General features: G+C 29.5%; 1 protein-coding gene across 2 annotated transcripts in view; it reads right to left on the bottom strand.

The window, feature by feature from the left end:
- Window positions 1-226: 226 nt before the first annotated feature.
- Window positions 227-20153, bottom strand: part of LOC123298335 (netrin-B) — a 267661-nt gene continuing 247734 nt past the window's right edge. Inside the window, exons 6-8 of one of the 2 annotated variants that reach the window (XM_044880312.1) lie at window positions 1289-1357; window positions 988-1222; window positions 227-391 (exon numbers count right to left, since the gene is read on the bottom strand). In XM_044880312.1, coding sequence (XP_044736247.1) covers window positions 235-391; window positions 988-1222; window positions 1289-1357 — 461 coding nt within the window. In that variant the 3' untranslated portion in view covers window positions 227-234. The remainder of the gene's footprint in view (window positions 392-987; window positions 1223-1288; window positions 1358-20153) is intronic. The other variant, XM_044880311.1, reaches the window with a different exon arrangement.

The following is a 20153-nucleotide window of genomic DNA, read 5'->3' as shown; positions in this document are numbered from 1 at the left end:
TATTTAGTTCCAACTTTTGTGCTTTGAAATCTTATGAACAATAACAAAAGCTACATAAAGGACATTATTATAAAGCACAATGGAACAATGAATGAGTTTTTTTTTTGTTTCATTTTAAATATTATTTATTTGTTTGTTTTTGTTTTTATTTTAATTTTTATTTTTTTATAAATAACATTTACATTTATTATAAATAAGATATGATAATTTAGTTTATTTTACAGATTATCTTTCTTATTTGCACTTTCGTGCGCGCCTTTTAAATCTACGCATGCGTCGTTGCCATTCATCTTTCCATTCTATAACAATTGAACGTTGTCCAACAACAATAGCACCACCAACAGGTGCACCGGCTGCATCTTCTCTCTCCCGTCCCAAAATTAAATACGATCTGTTGGGGATAAAATTTGATTCAATAAAGACATATAAAATGTTTTTGGACTTTTTTTGTGGTTCAAGACATACATTTTTTTTCTCTGTTTACGGATTAAGAGCCAGCCTAAAGCTGATCGCTTGAGGATTGGTTATAGTAGTTGTGTACACACACATACTGTAGTCAGTCAAGCGATCCAAACGGTTATAATTTCCGCGGTATTTACATGAATTAACTAAAGCTGAAAATCGTTATACAGATTGTATATTGCATATAAATAACAGTTATGATTGTCAGTCAGTTAAATGTTAGAACAGGGCTGGTCAGTCAGCCCTAATATGTGTACAATAAATCATATATAATAATTTTCAGGTCCTTTTGATCGGACCCTGCAACGTATTCGACTTGGAAGACCAATAGCTTACTCATGCATTGAGCCAGCTCTTTCGATAAAATGTATTCTCAACTTTGCTCAAATTGTGCGAAACAGAGAAAATTTGAAATGTGATTTCGGTAATATGACAATAACCGTTGTAGTAAAAGTGAAAATAATAATGTAAGTGAAAAATTAAGACACCACATAGATAAATGCATATGAGCTCCTTTGTACAAACCTATTCGTTTTAATCTTGGGACATTTGCATGTAAGATCTGTAGCTAGGACGAGTAGGCGTGCGGGTCCTCGTCTTAGGCGAGAATCGCTGTTGCTTTTGTATATTCCTTGTATTGTTATCATAAATCTTATCCACACTTGAGGGCCTGCGTTTGGAGGTGCTCCAGCCATTGCCTTTCCAACGATTCCGCCCGCTACGGGTATCACTTCCCGCGTTAGCACTTTTGCTTGAATTGCTGTAATGAAAACAATTTACAAATCAGTTGCATAAATTATTTTTAAATGTTTATATAAATAATTACCGAAGTCTCGTTTGCAGTACTTGTTCAAATTTAGCCTTCTTGTTCCAGCGCGACATTTTCCGCATTGATCTGCAATACATACAAATAGTAAATAAAGACAAGAAAATTGCAATTATCTTTAAAAATAGATTAATTAATTACATTAATTAAAACCACAAATTAAGTAAAAGTGTCGTGATTCATGTTTTGTTTGTGTCAAAGCTTCAGAAAGTCTTTATTTTCTAATTTCAATCTCTTTTGTATTTTTGTGTATGATTAGCAATATCCACATGGTGCGATGTTGAATCGATCCGAAAAAAATATTCTTCAGAAAAGCTTTACTCACAGCATTTTCCACTAATTTTTTAGAATGTCTTTCAAAACATTCAGATGACTCATTTTTATTAACAATTTATTTAAATATTATTCTAAAAAATTATTGGAAAAGGCAGCGGAAAGCACGAGGAAAAAACTTCAACCCCTAATCTTTATTTTCTAAATAGCTCAATTATGCAATAACTTTTTAAATAAAACAATATGACCTTTTTTGTAGTATGTATGTTCATCTATTCGGACCTAGTTTCTAAACTACTTATCATAATTTGACAAATGAGGTATCATTAGAGGCGTCTTGATCGTCCGCTGGTTAAAGGCTATGTAACGTGACATTAAATTGAATACGGCACCTTCTGATCATATTTATATTTTATAACGAAACGGCTTCAAAAACTGATACTAGAATTTTCTATCATCAAAAAGAAAGGCTTGTGCAAAATTTTAAGGCCTGTCTCAATTAGTACCTATTTTGTTGTTTTTATGTCTATATTTTATTTAAGTTATTTTCTTAATAATTTTTTACGACTGTATTGTATTTGCATGGTGTGTGTTTCTTTGATAATAAAGTTTTCTTTTTTTTGTTTTGTTTATATGCCTATTAAATTAAATCGAAAGTATTGGAAAATATTTTTTTTCATCTAACAAGTGTATGAAGTTTGTCAGTGATTTAATTATTGGGTATATATAGATAGGTATAGTTGGAATCAAAATAAATTAATGTTTTTCGAAGCATGTAGTTTTGTTTATACAATTTGCAAGTTGCAAACTAAGCAAATTCAATGTTTTTCAATATCGTCATCAACTTTCTTCTTCTTTACCAATAACTTATTTTCTCACTCTTTCACTTTTATGTTAATGTTTCTCATGATAAACATTATTATGGATACAGTATGTTAATTACCCCATGATTCAATTGAGAACCCCATAACCCAATTATACCCCATAAGTTTTTATAAATTTGATAAGTTTACAAAACAAAAACACTTGTGTAGAATAAATTGGCAGCCACCCGAAAGTATTTCAAAATTTCGAATAATCCTGATATCAAATTGGCCATATATTACCTATATAAATGTAAAACTAGCCTTGATACCATGACAAAATTTGAAATTAAAATTGATTAAAAAACAAAGAATTTATAAAAAATGTAAAATGTAAAAAATGTTCTTTAGGCACTTTGAAACCTACACCATTTTAAAGTCTAATATTCAATCCTTCGAAATATCATCGCCTGGCATGGTTTGGTAGGGGCTAAATAGCTTGGCAGGTGATATTTTTTTGCAAATATGTACTCATAAAAGCCACTCAGCTCTTAGACTATTAGCTGTTGGAGTGGATGGAATTACGAAATGTTAACGCACTGTATAAATACATAAGTAAGGGTAACTCACATTTTATTAAAAACGTTTTTACTCAATAAAGTTTGAATATTTCGAGCAAAACAATCTTCAAAATTGATTCAATTAAAAGTTTTACAATATGTGCATGCAAACATAAGGATAGACAGACAGACTGACTTTAGTTTAGTGTGGTATATAAATACCTTCCTCGTATCGCTCGCTATAGTATTCTAATAATATACCTACCTACACTTATTGCATTTTAAAAAGAAAATTGATGTTCAATTTACCAGAAACCCATATTGCTTTCTTATACTTTAAACGTATAAAACTTTCAATGAATTTTTCTTTTTTACTTGATTTTAATCAAAGAATTGTTTATTTTTAGTTACAGACGCGTTATGAATTTGTATTTTTTTTGCTGATTATAAAAAAATTTTCTTTTTTTTTTCTTTATTTAGTGAACTTTATTTATGTGAATTACCGATATTTCGTAAGTCAGTTGATCGTAAGTTGACACGATGTCTACAATTAAAATAGATTTCATATTTGTGCAGTTCATTTCTGTTAAGGATATACGAGCAGGGAAATTTTGGATAAAAAGCTTGATTTTTTTTATATGAACTTGGACTAAGTCTAAATTTATTCTGAAAATTTTAGGGAGTATTATCCGATTATTTATATATACTTCAAAAGTACCTAAGTATATTTAACATTGGTCTTATGGGAAAACGGTAGAAGGATGATATGTTTTTAAAGATTTCTCCAAAACTAGTCGGTGGAAATTAAAAAAAAACTATTTAAATTAAAGTTAAAACCTTAATAAATTATTGAAAACAAAAAAACCGCTGTACCCGACTAATTAAAGGTGTAGGTAATAAGCATTTTCTATTTTGGTGATGAATTATTATGTTATTATAATTATTAACTTGACAATATAAGACGAAAAGTAAGAATAAAATTTTTCGATATCTGGAGTAATTTCCAAAATATCGAGCTTTCGATATTACGAAAATCAAGGCAGATATCGAAAATTTTTATTATTATTTTTCGTCTTATATTGTCAAGTTATAACACAATTCATTATCAATGTTGAAAATAAGGTACAAATAATTTCAACCACAAGTCTGAACTTGTTTTGCTGCTCGTACTATCTTAATTATAAAAGAATAAAAGCGTCAAAAAATCGGATAAGTTTCTTGTAATATATTTTGAACTTTTTATTTAGTTGTTCGGAGATAAATGATTTCCTCATTAAGAAAATATTATTAATAATAATAAATAAATTTTAAATAGAAAATGCAAGCCATTTTTATTTTTAAATACTTGAGGCAAAAAAATCATGCTTTAACACTTGCTGAGAAAATTCATTCAGTATGAATTTTCAAACTTGACTGACGAAAAAACGTTGCTATTGTTTTAACGGAGTTCATGTACATTTTTGACGGCAATTAGTAGCGAATTAAAGAAGTTCTATTTTGAATGTAGCTTTCACGTGTGAATTGATATTTCTTTGAAAAATATATGAAATTGACGTTAGCATGGTAGCAGACACGATTTAATAAATAATTACATGCGTTAAATTGTATTATTGAACTGTTGAATAAACATTGTTTATAAAATATAAAGGATAAAATGTAGTACCTTAGATACAATGTGCCTTGATTTATTCTCTAGTTTTTCGACAAACATTGGCATCCACGAGATAGCCACTAGATGAAGAAAAAGTTTAGTAATAGGCAAACCACTTGAAAAACTAAAATGACTAATCACTCACTGAAAATGTGAATGCGACTAAACTTGTTTGTACTTTTCGTAAACCTTGAACCAAAAGGAGCCAGTTGGTAAGACAAAACAAATTTGTGCGAGGGGGCTAATTGTTATAAACAAATTAATTTGTTAACTATTAACAGTTGTTTTTTTTATATTCGAAAATGCTTTCAAAGAGGAAAACGGACAAAATTAAACTTTTTATTTTGATTTTCTTTCTTGTGATTTTTTCGAAAAATTTTTTTAAAAAAGTTACAACCATTTTAAATCAGAAAATTGATAAAAATGGTCAATTTCAAAAATTTTAATCTCAGTGAGTTTTGATCGAATTAAAAAAATCCTACGGCAAAATATTTCTCAGATCTTAAGCTTTAATTGACATTCTTTAAAATAAAACAAATGAAAACAAACAATTGACTTAGTTAACTGTTGAAATACCATATCACATTACACACACATACATGTCACACACATATAACTGATATACCCATATAATACATACCTACTATACAATTTGCGCACAATTTGCGCTCTCACGGGTAAACAGTGATGTTTACGAAAAAATGTTTCAAACAAAAGTTGTTGATTATTATAAGGAAAAATTTTTACATATAAACTTTTGATCTATCTCTAACGGTTTACAAGATGGGTCCTACGGACCCAAGACCCAATTGACTTATGTTGCTCATTTACGAACTTGACCTCACTTTTTACGCCCTAAGCACACTACAAAAATTGCTTGATATCTCTGTTCGTTTTTAAGTAATCGAGATCAATATTCATATACATGGTATAAAAATATACATGTTTCTCATCGGAAAATCTATGTACATATATAGCGTTTTTTTCCGAGTTAAGATACATTTCTGTACGCATGTAAAGCCTCGTCAACTTGTATAAATCGCGCGCAAAAAGGTGTTCCTATATGTTTTAGGGTTAGTTTTCTACAATATTAACGTGGAAGCGGAAAACCGAGTTTTATATCGTTTTATATGTTAGCACGCTTAAAAAAGAGAAAATTCGTGAAAATTTTCGGAAAAATGTGATTGCTTGATAAAAAATATATAGGATGAAGGAACGACAGTAATAATAATAAACAATAATACACGGATACTATTTGACTATTTCCTTTTTAAATTTTGAAAAACTCATTTTGGTCGCTGGTATCACATTCTCTTACAATGTGCATGTATTTTGTGTATGTATAATGTTGTTAAAATTAATTAATTTAAAAGCAATTAACTTTATTAAAGTACTTTCTCTCAACAATATATTATTAAAACCATTTATTACATCGTCTTCAAATCATTTACAGATACAACAGCAATATCGATATTACATTCAAATTTTGTTTCTTATACTTGCATATTAATAGCTATATAATTTCATTGTTTCGACCATGTGCCTTGTCCTTAGTATGAAGTTGAATTTTTACATACATATGGAGGTCGTGGGCTTAGTTCTTTTTAGAAGATACAGTCAACAGAGGAGTAGTTAAAGTAAGGATCAATTATCCACATTATGTTTTACTTTTGCTGAGATAAATAAAATTAAAGTTCTTGGAAATGCTTCAATTATAAGCAAGCAATTAGATATGTAACTTTACTAAAGAAGGACTACATACATAAAGAAAAATAGTATTTTTCAAATTGTTGGCTCAATTTTACATATAGGATCAGATTTGGCATATTATTGAAAATATCAATTTTGTCAAAGTTAATCAAACATCAAAAAAATTAAGTTATTCTTCAAAATTTGGGACAGGATTCATATATAGTATAAAATAATATCAAGAAATAAAGTATGTATGTTATTTTAAAAAATTTGGGTCATATTTCTCCCATAGGTCCTCCTTATCGAGAGCCTCTATACGTAATGAATTTTTTTGCAGGATACTCGCCGGAACGTAAGCACGCTGAACTGCTCGTGCTTAGTTGTGTACCACGACTACTTCAGAAATTAGAAATTAGATATTATCACAATGAGGAAAAGGAAGGAGAATCGTTGACACGTCTCCTATGTCATTCTAAAGATTGACATGCTTGTCTCAGCTATTATTTGAATTTCTCAAAAGATCATATATGCTGACGTCAAATCTCTTATGGTAAATTAAAGTTAAAACTTTAATAAATTATTGAAAAAAAAAACCGTTGTGTCCGACTAATTAAGGATGTATGAGCACGGATGTAGTGGGGACACAAATTAAAATGGGGACATATATATTTTTTCAATTTGGATGGTGAATTATATTAAAACTTGACAATGTAAGACGAAAAGTGCGAGTGAAATTTTTCGATATCTGGATTCATTTTCAAAATATTGGAAATGGCGAATTTTTTTTAATTATTTAGCTTTCGATACTATGAAAATCAAGGCAGATCGAAAAACTTTATTCTTATTTTTGGGCTACATTTATTAAGTTATAACAAAATTGATCATCAAAGTTGAAAACAAGATACAAATAATTTCAACCTTAAGTCTAAACTTGTCTTGGCGCTCGTACTATCTTATAAGTACATGGCAAAATTATTACAGTAGCGAAACCTTCCTTTATTCAAGAAATGAATTTCTTTATTTGTTTCTTGTATAAAGAAAGGTATTGTTGAAATTTCAACTTGTTTTCCATTGCTTAAAATAATAATTTCATACATGAATTATTAGCTAATGCGTGATTGATAACAATATTAAAATATGGAGTAAGTATAGTAAGTACATAAAATAAAGTAGACAGACATCAAAGTAAATCATCAAATCTTATATTCTGTGCTCTAGTTGTAACTCGCAACATACACATCACATCACTTGTGTGTCTACTTTTTGTATTTTATGCTTCTTCCATTTTTAATTGAATGCATTAAAATGTTCAAATATGTATTCCTTTATTACGTTGCTATAAAATTATTGTAGTGTGTTCTAGAAGTTTTTATCTTATATCCGATTTCAAGTTTTCCAAACCATTTTTTTCTTTAAAAGTTTGAAGAGGGATCCTAACAAGTTTAAGGGATAGTGCAGACTGTGAGATTTTATCCATTCTATAAGAAAATGACATATTTGTTTGTCTCATTTTTTCGCTTCTGCCTCGGAGAGGGTAGAAAAGTTTACTTCTATTGCTAAAATGAATGAAGTTAAGCAACATTGGGCACAGTCAGTACTTGGATGGGTGACCGCTTGGAAACACTGTGTGCGGTTGCCTTTTTATTAAATTTTTTTGTTGTTTTTGTTTTTTTTTTTTGAAGTGAAAACTTCTTTAGCGGCGTTGTACACTTTTTTTGTAATGGGTAAAAAATGTTCGTTCATGAAATTGTCATGTTTGTGTACGATAGCGCAATAAATAAATATTGTATTCTACCACATAAATGATAGTACTTTTATACTGATAATTAAAGCAATTCGTGCAAAATTATTCCCTAACCATTCCAAAATATCAAAAATGCACAACGTTAATATTCAAGTTTTCACTCCTGGAGCGCAACCCGTCGTTTTTTTTTTGTTGATATGTATATGATTGGTATTTCTGTAACGTTCTGTAGTAGGTATGTAAAATATTTTAAAAAAGATTTTCTCGTTTATCTAAACTTGACTTATTTTTATACATTTCCCCCAACAAATATTATTATTATACTTTTTTTATGCGGGAGAAAAAAAAAACTTAAGCTTTTTCATGTGTTTGCAATTTATCTAGTAAGGCGACAGTGATGGATTTAGGTAATGGTTATATCTAGTCTTCTTGTCTAGGGTGACGAAATTCATGAATTACTGAATATTTTAAACGCATATTATTTTTGTTTCAATTATTGCATATGCTTGCAATGAAAACAATGCAGTTTAGAGTTGAATGGATTTAATTTTATGAAGTGAGTATTTTGTTGATCAATTTATTACTAGGTACCTACTCATTAATAATTATTTAAAATATTTAAAACTTATTTTCAAAGATAAAACATATCTATAAGATAAAACTTAAAAAATAAAGAGATTGATTTTGGTTTATTTCTGTAGCTATAATACCAACGTTACATTTTGGAAAGCACATAGGAAAACAAGTTTTTTTAGTAAATGGTCTATGATTATAAATTTAAGAGGGGGTTGTTCTATTATTATTTAAATAAATAAATGACAAAATTAGGCATATTTAACATTAGTTTTATGGTAAAACGGTAGATGGATGTACGTTTTCATAGATTTCACCAAAACTAGTCGGTGGAAAATTAAACAAAACTATTTAAATTAAAGTTAAAATCTTAATAAAATATTGGAAAAAAAACAACTTGTGCCCGACTAACTAAGTATATATATGAGTACGGTAGTGGGTACTAAAATTTAAAAAATATGCATTTTCAATTTTGATGGAGAATTATGTTATAACTTGACAATATAAGACGGTAAGTAATAATAAAATTTTTCGATATTTGGAGTAATTTTCAAAATATCGAAAAATTTGTTAAATTATTTAGCTTTCGATACTTCGAAAGCCAAGGCATATATTGAAAAATTTTATTCTTATTTTTCGTCTACATTTACGAAGTTATTACAACCCTAAGTCTAAAATTGCTTTGGCGCTCGTGCTGCCTTAAACGAGCTTTTACATTTTTACATGAAAAATCGCTTATACATCGGATTATCAAACCAGAAGGTACAATGCAGGACAAAGTTTCAAATTTATAACACTAGGGTCTGTCAGGGATTTAAAATCGAATGCAATGATATTCTGACCACCCTGTATTATATCTAAATATTTAATAAAACATACTGTACATTAATATAATAGTCTCGTTGTCTGTATGAACTTAATAAAAGTCGAATCGTTAAAGTTTTTACTTCGGCTTTAACTTTTATTTAAATTAGTTTTTGTGACGACTTGAGACGGTTATATAGGGGTTAGCTGTTGCGTGACACCAACCAAGTCAGAAAGATGTTAATATATGATGGTATTCTGTATACGTAGTCGCAGAAACGATGCAATGAAGTTCGAAAAATTTGAACAGTAAGTCGGATTTTAATGCGGTTTTCGGCAATCGATTCGTTAGAGTGTCGGGAAGTTTGGTGACCTAAATTGATTTGTAAGAAATTAAAATTATGTAATTTGTATAAATCATATGCATTTTATAATTGCATTCTAAATTAATCATAAATATCCTAAATTCACAATTCAGTTAATAGTGATGAAAATAATTCCAAACTTGTTCGTGGGTTTTTGCATTCGCTGAGCACGAATTGAAATCCGAAGTATCTGGCGCCCGAGTAGTAAGTTTGGACCGATTATATAACGAATTAAAACTGAAAACCACAGGAGACGACGGCGAAACCGATTATCCTGGGCACCAAGTACCTCGAAGATTAATTCTGACGCGATATTCGTGTGCAGCGACCCCCAAAAACCCCGCGTAACGAGTTTGGAATCATTTTCATCATTATTAATCGAATCGTGAATTATGTATATTTACGCTTAATTTAAAATGCAATTATAAAATGCATATTATTTCAGTAAATAATTAAAATAAAAAACAAATAATTTTATGTATGTGGTGGAGTATGACTACAAGTTTTTTTATTTTATCTCAAAATTTTTCGAACTTTCGTTCATTCTCAAGAGATTAAATTAATTTATTCAAAATTTGTTTATAATAAATATAACCAAATTAATACCTTGGTTTTATAAAATTTTTTGACGATAGTATGATTACCTTGGAAAAAAAATTTTAAGAAAATTTTTTGAAATTTAGACTCAAAATAGGAGTTTGTAACATATCCTTTTTATCGTTACACGTTATTTTTCCAAATTTCTAACCTTTCTAAAACGTTCATAAGCTTCCTTTTCTCGCATGTATGTAAAATTTTGAATTGATCATCAAATTTATGGGTATTTAGAATGCAATGGTCTGAAAAAGCTGTTGCGCCAAGGTTTTTTTTTTAGTCGAATAGATACACTATGTTGCTCTATTCTTTCTCGGCCCGGTTGCAACTTGCATATTATTTATGCACAAGTTGGATATTTTTAATTTCTTATAAATCAATTTAGGTCACAAAATTTCCTGACGCTCCAACGAATCGATTGCCGAAAACCGCATTTAAATCCGACTTACTGTTCAAATTTTTCGAACTTTATTGCTTCGTTTCTGCGACTATACTGGTTTTCTATATGTGTATGTGTTGATGTCACCAATTTTATTTGCTGAACAAAATTGAATAACAATTTTTAGAATGATACTCAATTATACTAAACGTATTTTTAAATCCGATGTGTTTTTTTTTTTTACTTACTTATTTATTCAGATTTTACATAAGGTTATGGATGGTAGTAAAGTAAGAAGGGTGTAGACAAGTTCGTGGTATAAATTTTCAATTTTCCTTTTAAATAATATGTGTGTCGTAAATACGAGATGAGCATGTTTAAATTATCGTTATATTATGGGTAATTTTAAAACTTGAACTCCTTATATGCCCTATGTACTTATTATATTTATTATATGTTGCCTTTTTTATGAAATTGTGCATTTTATGTAGGTATTTCCAATAAAAATTACTTAACAAAATTTTGCCTGATTGTCACAGACACTTTATAGAAGCTAAAACGCGTAGAAGATAGGATATTGGGAAAGATGATAAAGGCAACCTCTTCATGCCTTTTGAGAAAACATGCTCATTCTGTTTCGATGTTAATAGTCACTACAGTTTTGTGCATTTTTTCAAGAATAGGCGTTCGTTGCCTAGTAGACTCAAATCTCTGAAATTGTTTATTTATTAAGTTTCTGCTACTGTAAGTGTGACTGATTTTGGCTGTGGTTACAGCTGCCTGAATGGCTTTTTTTGTTGAGGTTCAAATAATTCATTGTCGAGTTTCAGTTCCTCTTCATTATCTTGGTTTGCGATGTCGGAAACTCCAGTTGAACTAGAATTTGAGATTGGATATATTCTATTATCTGACTGTCATATACGTGTTCTTTTAAGTTACCTAGCGCATCGAATTGATTTCTCAAGTTCTCGAGGCGTGGATAATTTTTTTTCCGGCTTAAAGAATGTATCCCTTATTTTAGGATCCCATAAAAACCACGGGTGTTTCGATTATGGGATTTGTCCCGAGTACTAGTAGTTTATGGAAAAAATCATTTTAAATAAAATAAAGCATTGCAAAAATTGGAATGTATGCGCACCTATTAGTACAAGAGACGGTATAATGTCGATCTTCACCCATCTGATAAATAGGTTAAGACATATTTTTTATGAAATTTTATTGATTTTTAAACATGTCTATCATATTTTTTCTATCAAAAAGTGTTCATGACTATTTTTAATTTAATTAATCTTAATTAACTTTTTCCATGAACGGTTTTATTCAAGCAAGTCTATACCACAGTCAATAAGTCTATATTATTTTCGTTATAAAATTATCTTTATTCTGATACAAATTTCGATTGACTAACAGATCGGTGTAGCTACTTATATTGACTTATCAGTTCATACTTGATAAGATAACTTCACCAATCTTTTAACTAATCGAAATTAGTATCATAAGAAAGATAATTTAATTAAGAAAATAATGGTAGGTATAGACTTGCCTGAAAAAAACCTTTCATGAAAAAAAATAATTAGGTAAAAGTAATTAAATTAAAAATAGCCATGAACACTTTTCAATATGAAAAACTATGATAGGCATGTAAAAAAATTAGTAAAATTTCATAAAAAATATGTCTCATCTGGTTATCAGATGGGTGAAAATCGACCTTATGCCATCTCTTAGATCACATGTGTCTAAGCGAGACTGTACAATATCATTTTTGAGTGATTGGTAGACAGCATTGTGAAAAGTGCGGGCAAACAAAAAGTGGTCCGATTACTGGAAGTTTCCGATTGTCGAGTGTTCCGCTTATCGAGACGGGATTCTACTTAAAAGTTTCATTAAACGAAAACAAATTCGTAAGAAAATAATAATAGTAAATAATTAGGGCGTAAAGATGATTAACGTTTCAAATAAACTTGTCTTTAAAAAAAATTGTGAACAGGCTCATTAAACATTCGCTTTGTCATAACTTTTAGAATGACCTTGCTGTTGCAATACAAAGTTTTATTGTTTGTTATATAAAAAAAACAAAAGTTAAAATCAGATATAATATTATTTCATGGAAATTACTGCAATATTTTAAAATTAATTGTCAAAAAAAAAATATAATTAATCCTATAATCTGTGATGTCTCTCATGTTCATAATAATTTATTGATAATAAATTTTCATATAATTTAATATTATATTTTTATTCAAATTTTAATGATTATACACATATAGAAAGCTACTAAAAAACGAATAACATGAACCCACACATTCTTTATAATGCTTTGCTTTGGTTTATGTCTACTCGACTATATAGTACAGTAAAAGATGTTACATAAATCGGCTAATAAAGGAATATGAAAAAAACCGGTCGCATCTTGCTAAAACCTCATGAAATGTGATTCTTAGGTGTCAAATATCGTTAGTAACACATGAGTTAGTTGCGCAAATGTTTCTATTTGTTAATGAACTATAAATTGTTAATTCAATCCATGTTAAAGTTCACTTAAAAAATTGATAATTAGGCAACTTGAATGACGTAAATGTTAAAAGTTTGTCAAATAATCGAAAACTATTATACATGTATAATGTATACGTAATAGGGTCTGTGTTTGAAAAAATACTTCAAAATGTTGATTTTCCTAATAAAAAGCCACAAAAAATTACATTCTGGCAAAATTCACACGCTTGCTTGCCATAAAATTAAATTAAATTTTAAACCTTTTTTATTCTGTCAAAAACGCTGTCATCCATTTTGTTGACGTAATATTGGTAAAATCTACAGTCATTACTTCAAAAACATTACGAAGCAGTAATTCTCTCATTGGGGAACTCGTACGATAATCCACTTCTATGTTGATTCTTGGTTTCTTTTTTTGCGTTTCTAACATTTATGTCATTAAAAAAATGTGCCATTTGTTTCAAAATTCATCACAATCATTGCTTTTTATACCATGCATATATGTAATATGCAAGGTATACTAAGTTTAGTCCCAAGTTTGTAACGCTTAAAAATATTGATGCTACCAACAAAATTTTGGCATAGGTGTTCATAGAATCACTTATTAGTCTATTTCCGGCTGTCCGTCCGTCCGTCCGTCTGTGGGCACGATAACTCAAAAACGAAAAAAGATATCGAGCTGAAATTTTTACAGTGTACTCAGTAAAAAGTGAGGTCGAGTTCGAAAATGAGCATCATTAGGTCTTGTAAACATTTTTAATCAATTATGTGCTTTTATGACTGAGATATTATCTAAAATGAGAATGTTTAAGTATATTTCTACGTAAATTTTAATTTTTATCAAATTTCCTAGTGGCCTATTTATTAATTTTATAAGCCAACTTTAACATTAACCGTCCCATTGAATTAAAAATTTATTGTTTAGTAACAAATAGAAACATTTACACCACTAACTCATGCGTTACTAATGATATTTGACACATAAGAAACACAGTCAATGAGGTTTTAGCAAAATGCTAGCGGTTTCTATCATTTTCCATTATTTGTAACATCTTTAACTGTACTAATAGTATACTAAGAGTTCTAAAGTAAGCAACAAGCCTTATATTGCTGTTGTGCTGCGGCTCTGTATAAAAATAATAAATTGATGGGGAATGTTGATTTTTAACTATTGATGATATGCATGATTATTTTAGACGGCTATTCAACATTAACATTTAAAGATCAATTCACATTCAATCTAGATATCGTCAGTGGTAAGGTAAGTTCACTTTAAATTGATTCTACTCATTTGTCCTTACTCGAGAGTTTTCGTGATCGATTATGAAATATAATAGACCATTAGTTGACCTAAGATACTTTTTGGGTATTCGAGGAACGAAAAAACCTTTAAATAGAACCAATAAAAAAACAGGAGAAATTTTGGTGTATGAGCTTTTGGAATTATAGTGTCGATATTATACAAAATAAGTTCTAACAGAACCACTTTTCTTAAAGATTTATTTTGTCACAAATAGTTTTAAGGGCGTAAGATGATAACATACCTGCCATGGAGCGATCTAAAAATAATATCAGTTTCGGCTTAAATAATATCCGAGATTTCTCGTTTCTTTTTCTTTAAGTATTAGATCCAATGTAACATATAAATTGTCTATTGTTCTAGAAGTATTTTGGAAATGTTATATCAGTCGAATGTATGAAAGTGGATACTGTGAACCTCATGAATCTGTGCTTCAAATTGCACATTAATAAGCTCCGCGATCTTAGCACCTCATGTGCGGAATTTCGATTGACCAATTATACCATCTGAAAGGTCAGAAATTGGTCATAAAAGGTCAGTTGGTCTCATTAATTGGTCAGCATCAGAAAATTTTTTATTAAAGATTAAAGTTTTTCAAGGTCAATTAATAAGTTTAGCACCTCATTCGCAGAAAAAATAAAAAACTCAACCTATGCGCGATCGGGAAGCATTCGCTGATAATTGGTCAGCTAATATAAATAATTGGTCAGTTTAATTTAATATTAAAAAAAATTAAAAAAGTTGTCTCTGTCGTAACGCGCATGCTTTGAGCCGGATGGTTTTATCAGGGCAGTGAGTACTTACGCACAGCTCTTCACTATAAACCAGACAGAGTAGGGGAAATATTTTTTTTATAATTTTTTTTTTTTATATTTGATAGTAGTACATATCAAAAAAAAAAAAAAAAATGGATAAAATTTTTACTTTTAAAAAAATGAATTTTTCCTTTTATTTAAATTTTTCACTCTTTTTATACCATGTATATATGAAATATACATAGTATATTAAGTTTAGTCCCAAGTTTGTAACGCTTAAAAATAATGATGTTAGTATAAAAATTTTGTCATAGGTGTTCATAAAATCACCTAATTAGTCCATTTCCGGTTGTCCGTCCGTCCATCCGTCCGTCTGTGGACACGATAACCCAAAAACGAAAAAAGATATCGAGCTGAAATTTATACAGCGTACTCAGGACGTAAAAAGTGAGGTCAAGTTCGTAAATGAGCATCATAGGTGAATTGGGTCTTGGGTCCGTAGGACCCATCTTGTAGACCGTTAGAGATAGAACAAAAGTTTAAATGTAAAATTTTTTTTCATAAACATCACTGTTTACTCGTGAGGGCGCCAATTAGGCGGAAATTTTACAATAGGTACTATACTTGATTATCAGTTATGTATGTGTCACATGTTTGTATGTGTAATGTGATAAATAAATCAACACTGACTATGCATGGTATTTCAACAATTAACTCAGTCAATTGTTTGTTTTCACTTGTATTATACATATTTGTACATATGTCACCTATAAAATATTTGAATGAATAATAATAATGGTTATTTTATATAGTAAAAAATCAATTTTCGGGATAACGTTTTTAAATTAATATAAATAAATAAATATCGTTATATATTTTAAATTTTGTTTTATTTTATTCTATCCCATTTTTCCTTTCAGAACAAAATTATTAATTAACTAATTAATTTTTTTTTAGTAAAGGTACAAACAAATTCTTATAAAATATAGGTGAGATAAAGAAGTTGGATTGTAAATACGTAATATTCTTTTTGGATTTTCATTTTATTTTTGTGTGGTATTTGGTTTGTAAAAAAAAAAGTTGATGCAAAAAAATTTTTTTAAGATGAAATTAATTATATGGAATTATGTGCAAGTAATTCGTAAATAGTTTTTATGTATTTTGATTTCATTTAAATAAAGTTGAAAATTCAAACCCTGTTTTTATTTTATTTTTCCCCATCTCTCTCTGTAGCTATACAATATTATTTCAGTTAAAAATAGGTGAGTATTTCGAACTTCACGATAGGTAAGTATTTCAAACTTCGTTTGCCATTTTTTTTTGTAATAATACTACTCAAAATTTTCCGAAAATGAGTTTTACTTTTTGTTATAATTTAAGAAAGTCGAAAATATGAATATAATTATTTATTAATACGAATAACAGAGCCCTAATGGTATAATGGTTAGCGTATCTGACTTCGAATAAATAGTCCCTTGGTTCGAAACTAGGTGAGGACATATATTAAAAAAAGTTCATTAAATCTTTTAAGCAAAATCTGATTTTTATTTTCATTTTTTTTCAAATTTCCACCACAGCATGTTTGCCTAGTAAATGATGAAAAAATTAGTTTTTTTTCGTTCAAAAACTTCAATTTTTTTCACATTTCTACTAGGAGAACATCAAGGACGGACGGAATAAGTAGTACCTGATAGCAAGGTAATTGTTGTCACCTCGTAAGTCAGAAAGTTAGTGGTCTGCACACCCGTGTTTGGTGAGTGTGACCTCTAGTGGGCAGACCAATAACTTTCTGCCAAAATAAAATTTTAGACTTTCGGGGTGAAAACACTCACCTTTCTCCTTATCAGGAACTACTAATTCCCACTTATGTTCTCCTAGTACAAATGTTGAAAAAATTGAAAATTTTTTCGAAATTATATTATTTTTTGAATATAAAATTAAACTGACCAATTATTTATATTAGCTGACCAATTATCAGCGAATGCTTCCCGATCGCGCATAGGTGGAGTTTTTTCAATCTTTAATAAAAAATTTTCTGATGCTGACCAATTAATGAGACCAACTGACCTTTTATGACCAATTTCTGACCTTTCAGATGGTATAATTGGTCAATCGAAATTCCGCACATGAGGTGCTAAGATCGCGGAGCTACATTAATATGGAACTGAGGGGATAGGGATAGAGCAGGAAAACAGGAAATATTTCGTTATGTTATCCACGGAATGAAAAATTACCCTCATTTTGATTAACATTGAAATAGAATTTCCCGAATTAAAAATCGTTTTCAATCTCTTCTGTAGTCAAATCCGTCTTTATATAACTGAGTTAATAAAATACGTTCAAAATCTTTAGAACACACTTATGAAGAATATACTTCGTTATTGTGTAGGTAATTAAAATTTGCGAGACTTTTAATTTTTTTTTATTTGCTTGGTAAAACCGGATGATATAAAACACAGCAACGTTACGAAAAAGTTGATTTCAAAGGGGCTGAATTTTAGATATTTCTCATTGAAATTACATAGAGCTGAAGTATACATCTAGCACCTAATAGCGATTGAGTTTACAGCGTTTATTAGTGTGCATTATCGAGAATTGCTGATTGTAAATTAATTTAAATCCGCATACCGCGGACGAAATTTGTTACGCCTTAACCAACTGAGCTAATAGGGCGACCCTTTTTCTATTAATTTTCGATACAAATTTTTAAAATAGAATAGTCTTTACACTTATTTCTAGTAAAAAGAATTTCAAAGTTTAAACATGAAAAGAAAAGTCAAAGTTTATACATGTAACGGGAGCTTAAAACAGTTTCGATTAGATAACTTCAAGATATTGACTTGTAGTTGAAGCCAGTTTTGAGACTATTCATTCTTAAAACCCTGAATATTTCAGGAAAATTGCCCACTATCAGGCAGATCTTTGGCTCTTTAGTGTTATTTCAGATAGTTTGTCAGCTCTGAACCACTGCATTTCTTTATTATCGATAAGAAACTGGCATTATAATGAATCTCATTTGACTGGCTCGTAGCAAGAATATAACGAAACGAATATAATATATAACCTATAGAGTTTGTATAGGCCGACTTACATATACATAACACTGTGTCTTCTTAAAATGATGATGAGGTCCCTCTTTCATTAAACAGGTCACGCGATCTTCATCATCATCATCATCTTTTTCAATCATTATCAAGTACTTGATGTTATTAATAATTCTTATTTCGTATAAATATAGTCAAATTCAATGAAAATGTCTATTAACGTTAGTGTAGGTAGATCGTTTACAAGTTAACAATCAGTTCACATTTTATTTAAACAGCAAGAACAATAAATAACGCTTTTATTTTTTGATTGGCAAAAAAAAGGAGGTTGGGTAGGACCTCGGTACTAGAAACCAACTTTATTTTATTTGCCATGCTCAAAATACCAGTCAATAGCGAGACATGCATGGAGAGAGTTCCATTACTCTTTTGTCGTATTTTCGCATTTGTTATTCAATTAGCTTCTAATTTACGAGCAGATTTAAATCTAATTTTTGTAATTTTTAATTAACTTTGCCGAAAGTTTAATTTTCTAATAGCATTAATAGATAAAAGCCCGATTATTTAAATAAATAAATTACTTCAAAAGTAGACATATTTAACATTGGTTTTATGGGCAAACGGTAGATGATATGTTTTCATAGATTTCTTCAAAACTGGCCAGTGAAAATAAATAAAAAACTATTTAAATTAAAGTTAAAACCTTAACAAACTATTGAAAAAAAAAACGCTTTGTGCCAGACTAATTAAGGATGTATGAGCACGGTGGTGGGAACAAAATTAAAAAACAATATATATTTTCAATTTTGATGGTGAATTACGTTATAACTTGATCTCGCAATATAAGCCGAAAAGTAGGAATAAAATTATTCGATATATGGAGTAATTTTCAAAATATTGTAAATTGAAAATATTGTTTTATTATTGAGCTTTCGATATTTCGAAAACCAAAATAAGAAGTCTAAAATTGCCTTGGTGCTCTTACTACTTTAATTAGCGATCTTATAGCGACTGATTTTACTTGCTAAATGCTGTACTGTAATGAAGGATATACAATAATATACGCCATACGGCGAACAGTCCGTGATTTGATCTCGCAAGTTAGCGTTTTTTTGCGTATACCGTCTCAAATGATCTTGTTGTGTTATACAATAGTTAGTTTTTCCAATTTTTCTCAATTTAAGGACATATACATAGTGTTCCAAGCAGAGCTTCACAACAGGGCTTCATCAATAATAATGACAACTGCGTAATACGTTTATAAGTGTTAAAATAGAGTGTTAAAATTTTAGAAATAAACGGTCCGAAACATCGGACAAGACTTATTATAAAATTGATATATTATTCTTATAATATTTTTATTGGAAGTTTGGTAAGGGTGAGGTTAAGCAAAGATTACCAAGTTACAAAAGTTACTTAAAAAGACATTTTAAATAATATTTGATCAATTTTGTGTAGGGTTGATTTGATCACTTTTGACGATTTCATCTTCTCCAGCTCCACGGCTCCAGAGGGAGGGGTCCCAGAGGATAAAAAAAGGATATTATTGTTAATTTCCAAAAGAGTTGCATAGAAAAATGGAAATTTGGCACAGAATGGTGTATGTGGTCGAAGCATGGAATATTGATTTCTTCTTGAAACGGGCCATGAATCTTGACCTCATACGATAAAATTTCTTATTTTTCTAAGCGGGTATTTTTCGACTGTAAGTGTATCCAATCATTATCATTATTTTATTTTTTTCTATGCATTTGCTGAAGTCTTAGGCGGGGCCATCCCATACAGCGTATTCCTCCTGCTGATATTACAATTACAGCATTGGTTAAATTTAAAAA

This window comes from Chrysoperla carnea, chromosome 4 (genome assembly GCF_905475395.1).
Source record: "Chrysoperla carnea chromosome 4, inChrCarn1.1, whole genome shotgun sequence".
Taxonomy (NCBI): Eukaryota; Metazoa; Arthropoda; class Insecta; order Neuroptera; family Chrysopidae; genus Chrysoperla; species Chrysoperla carnea.
Note: the sequence above shows the minus strand (reverse complement) of the source record. Positions and strands in the feature narration are given on the sequence as shown.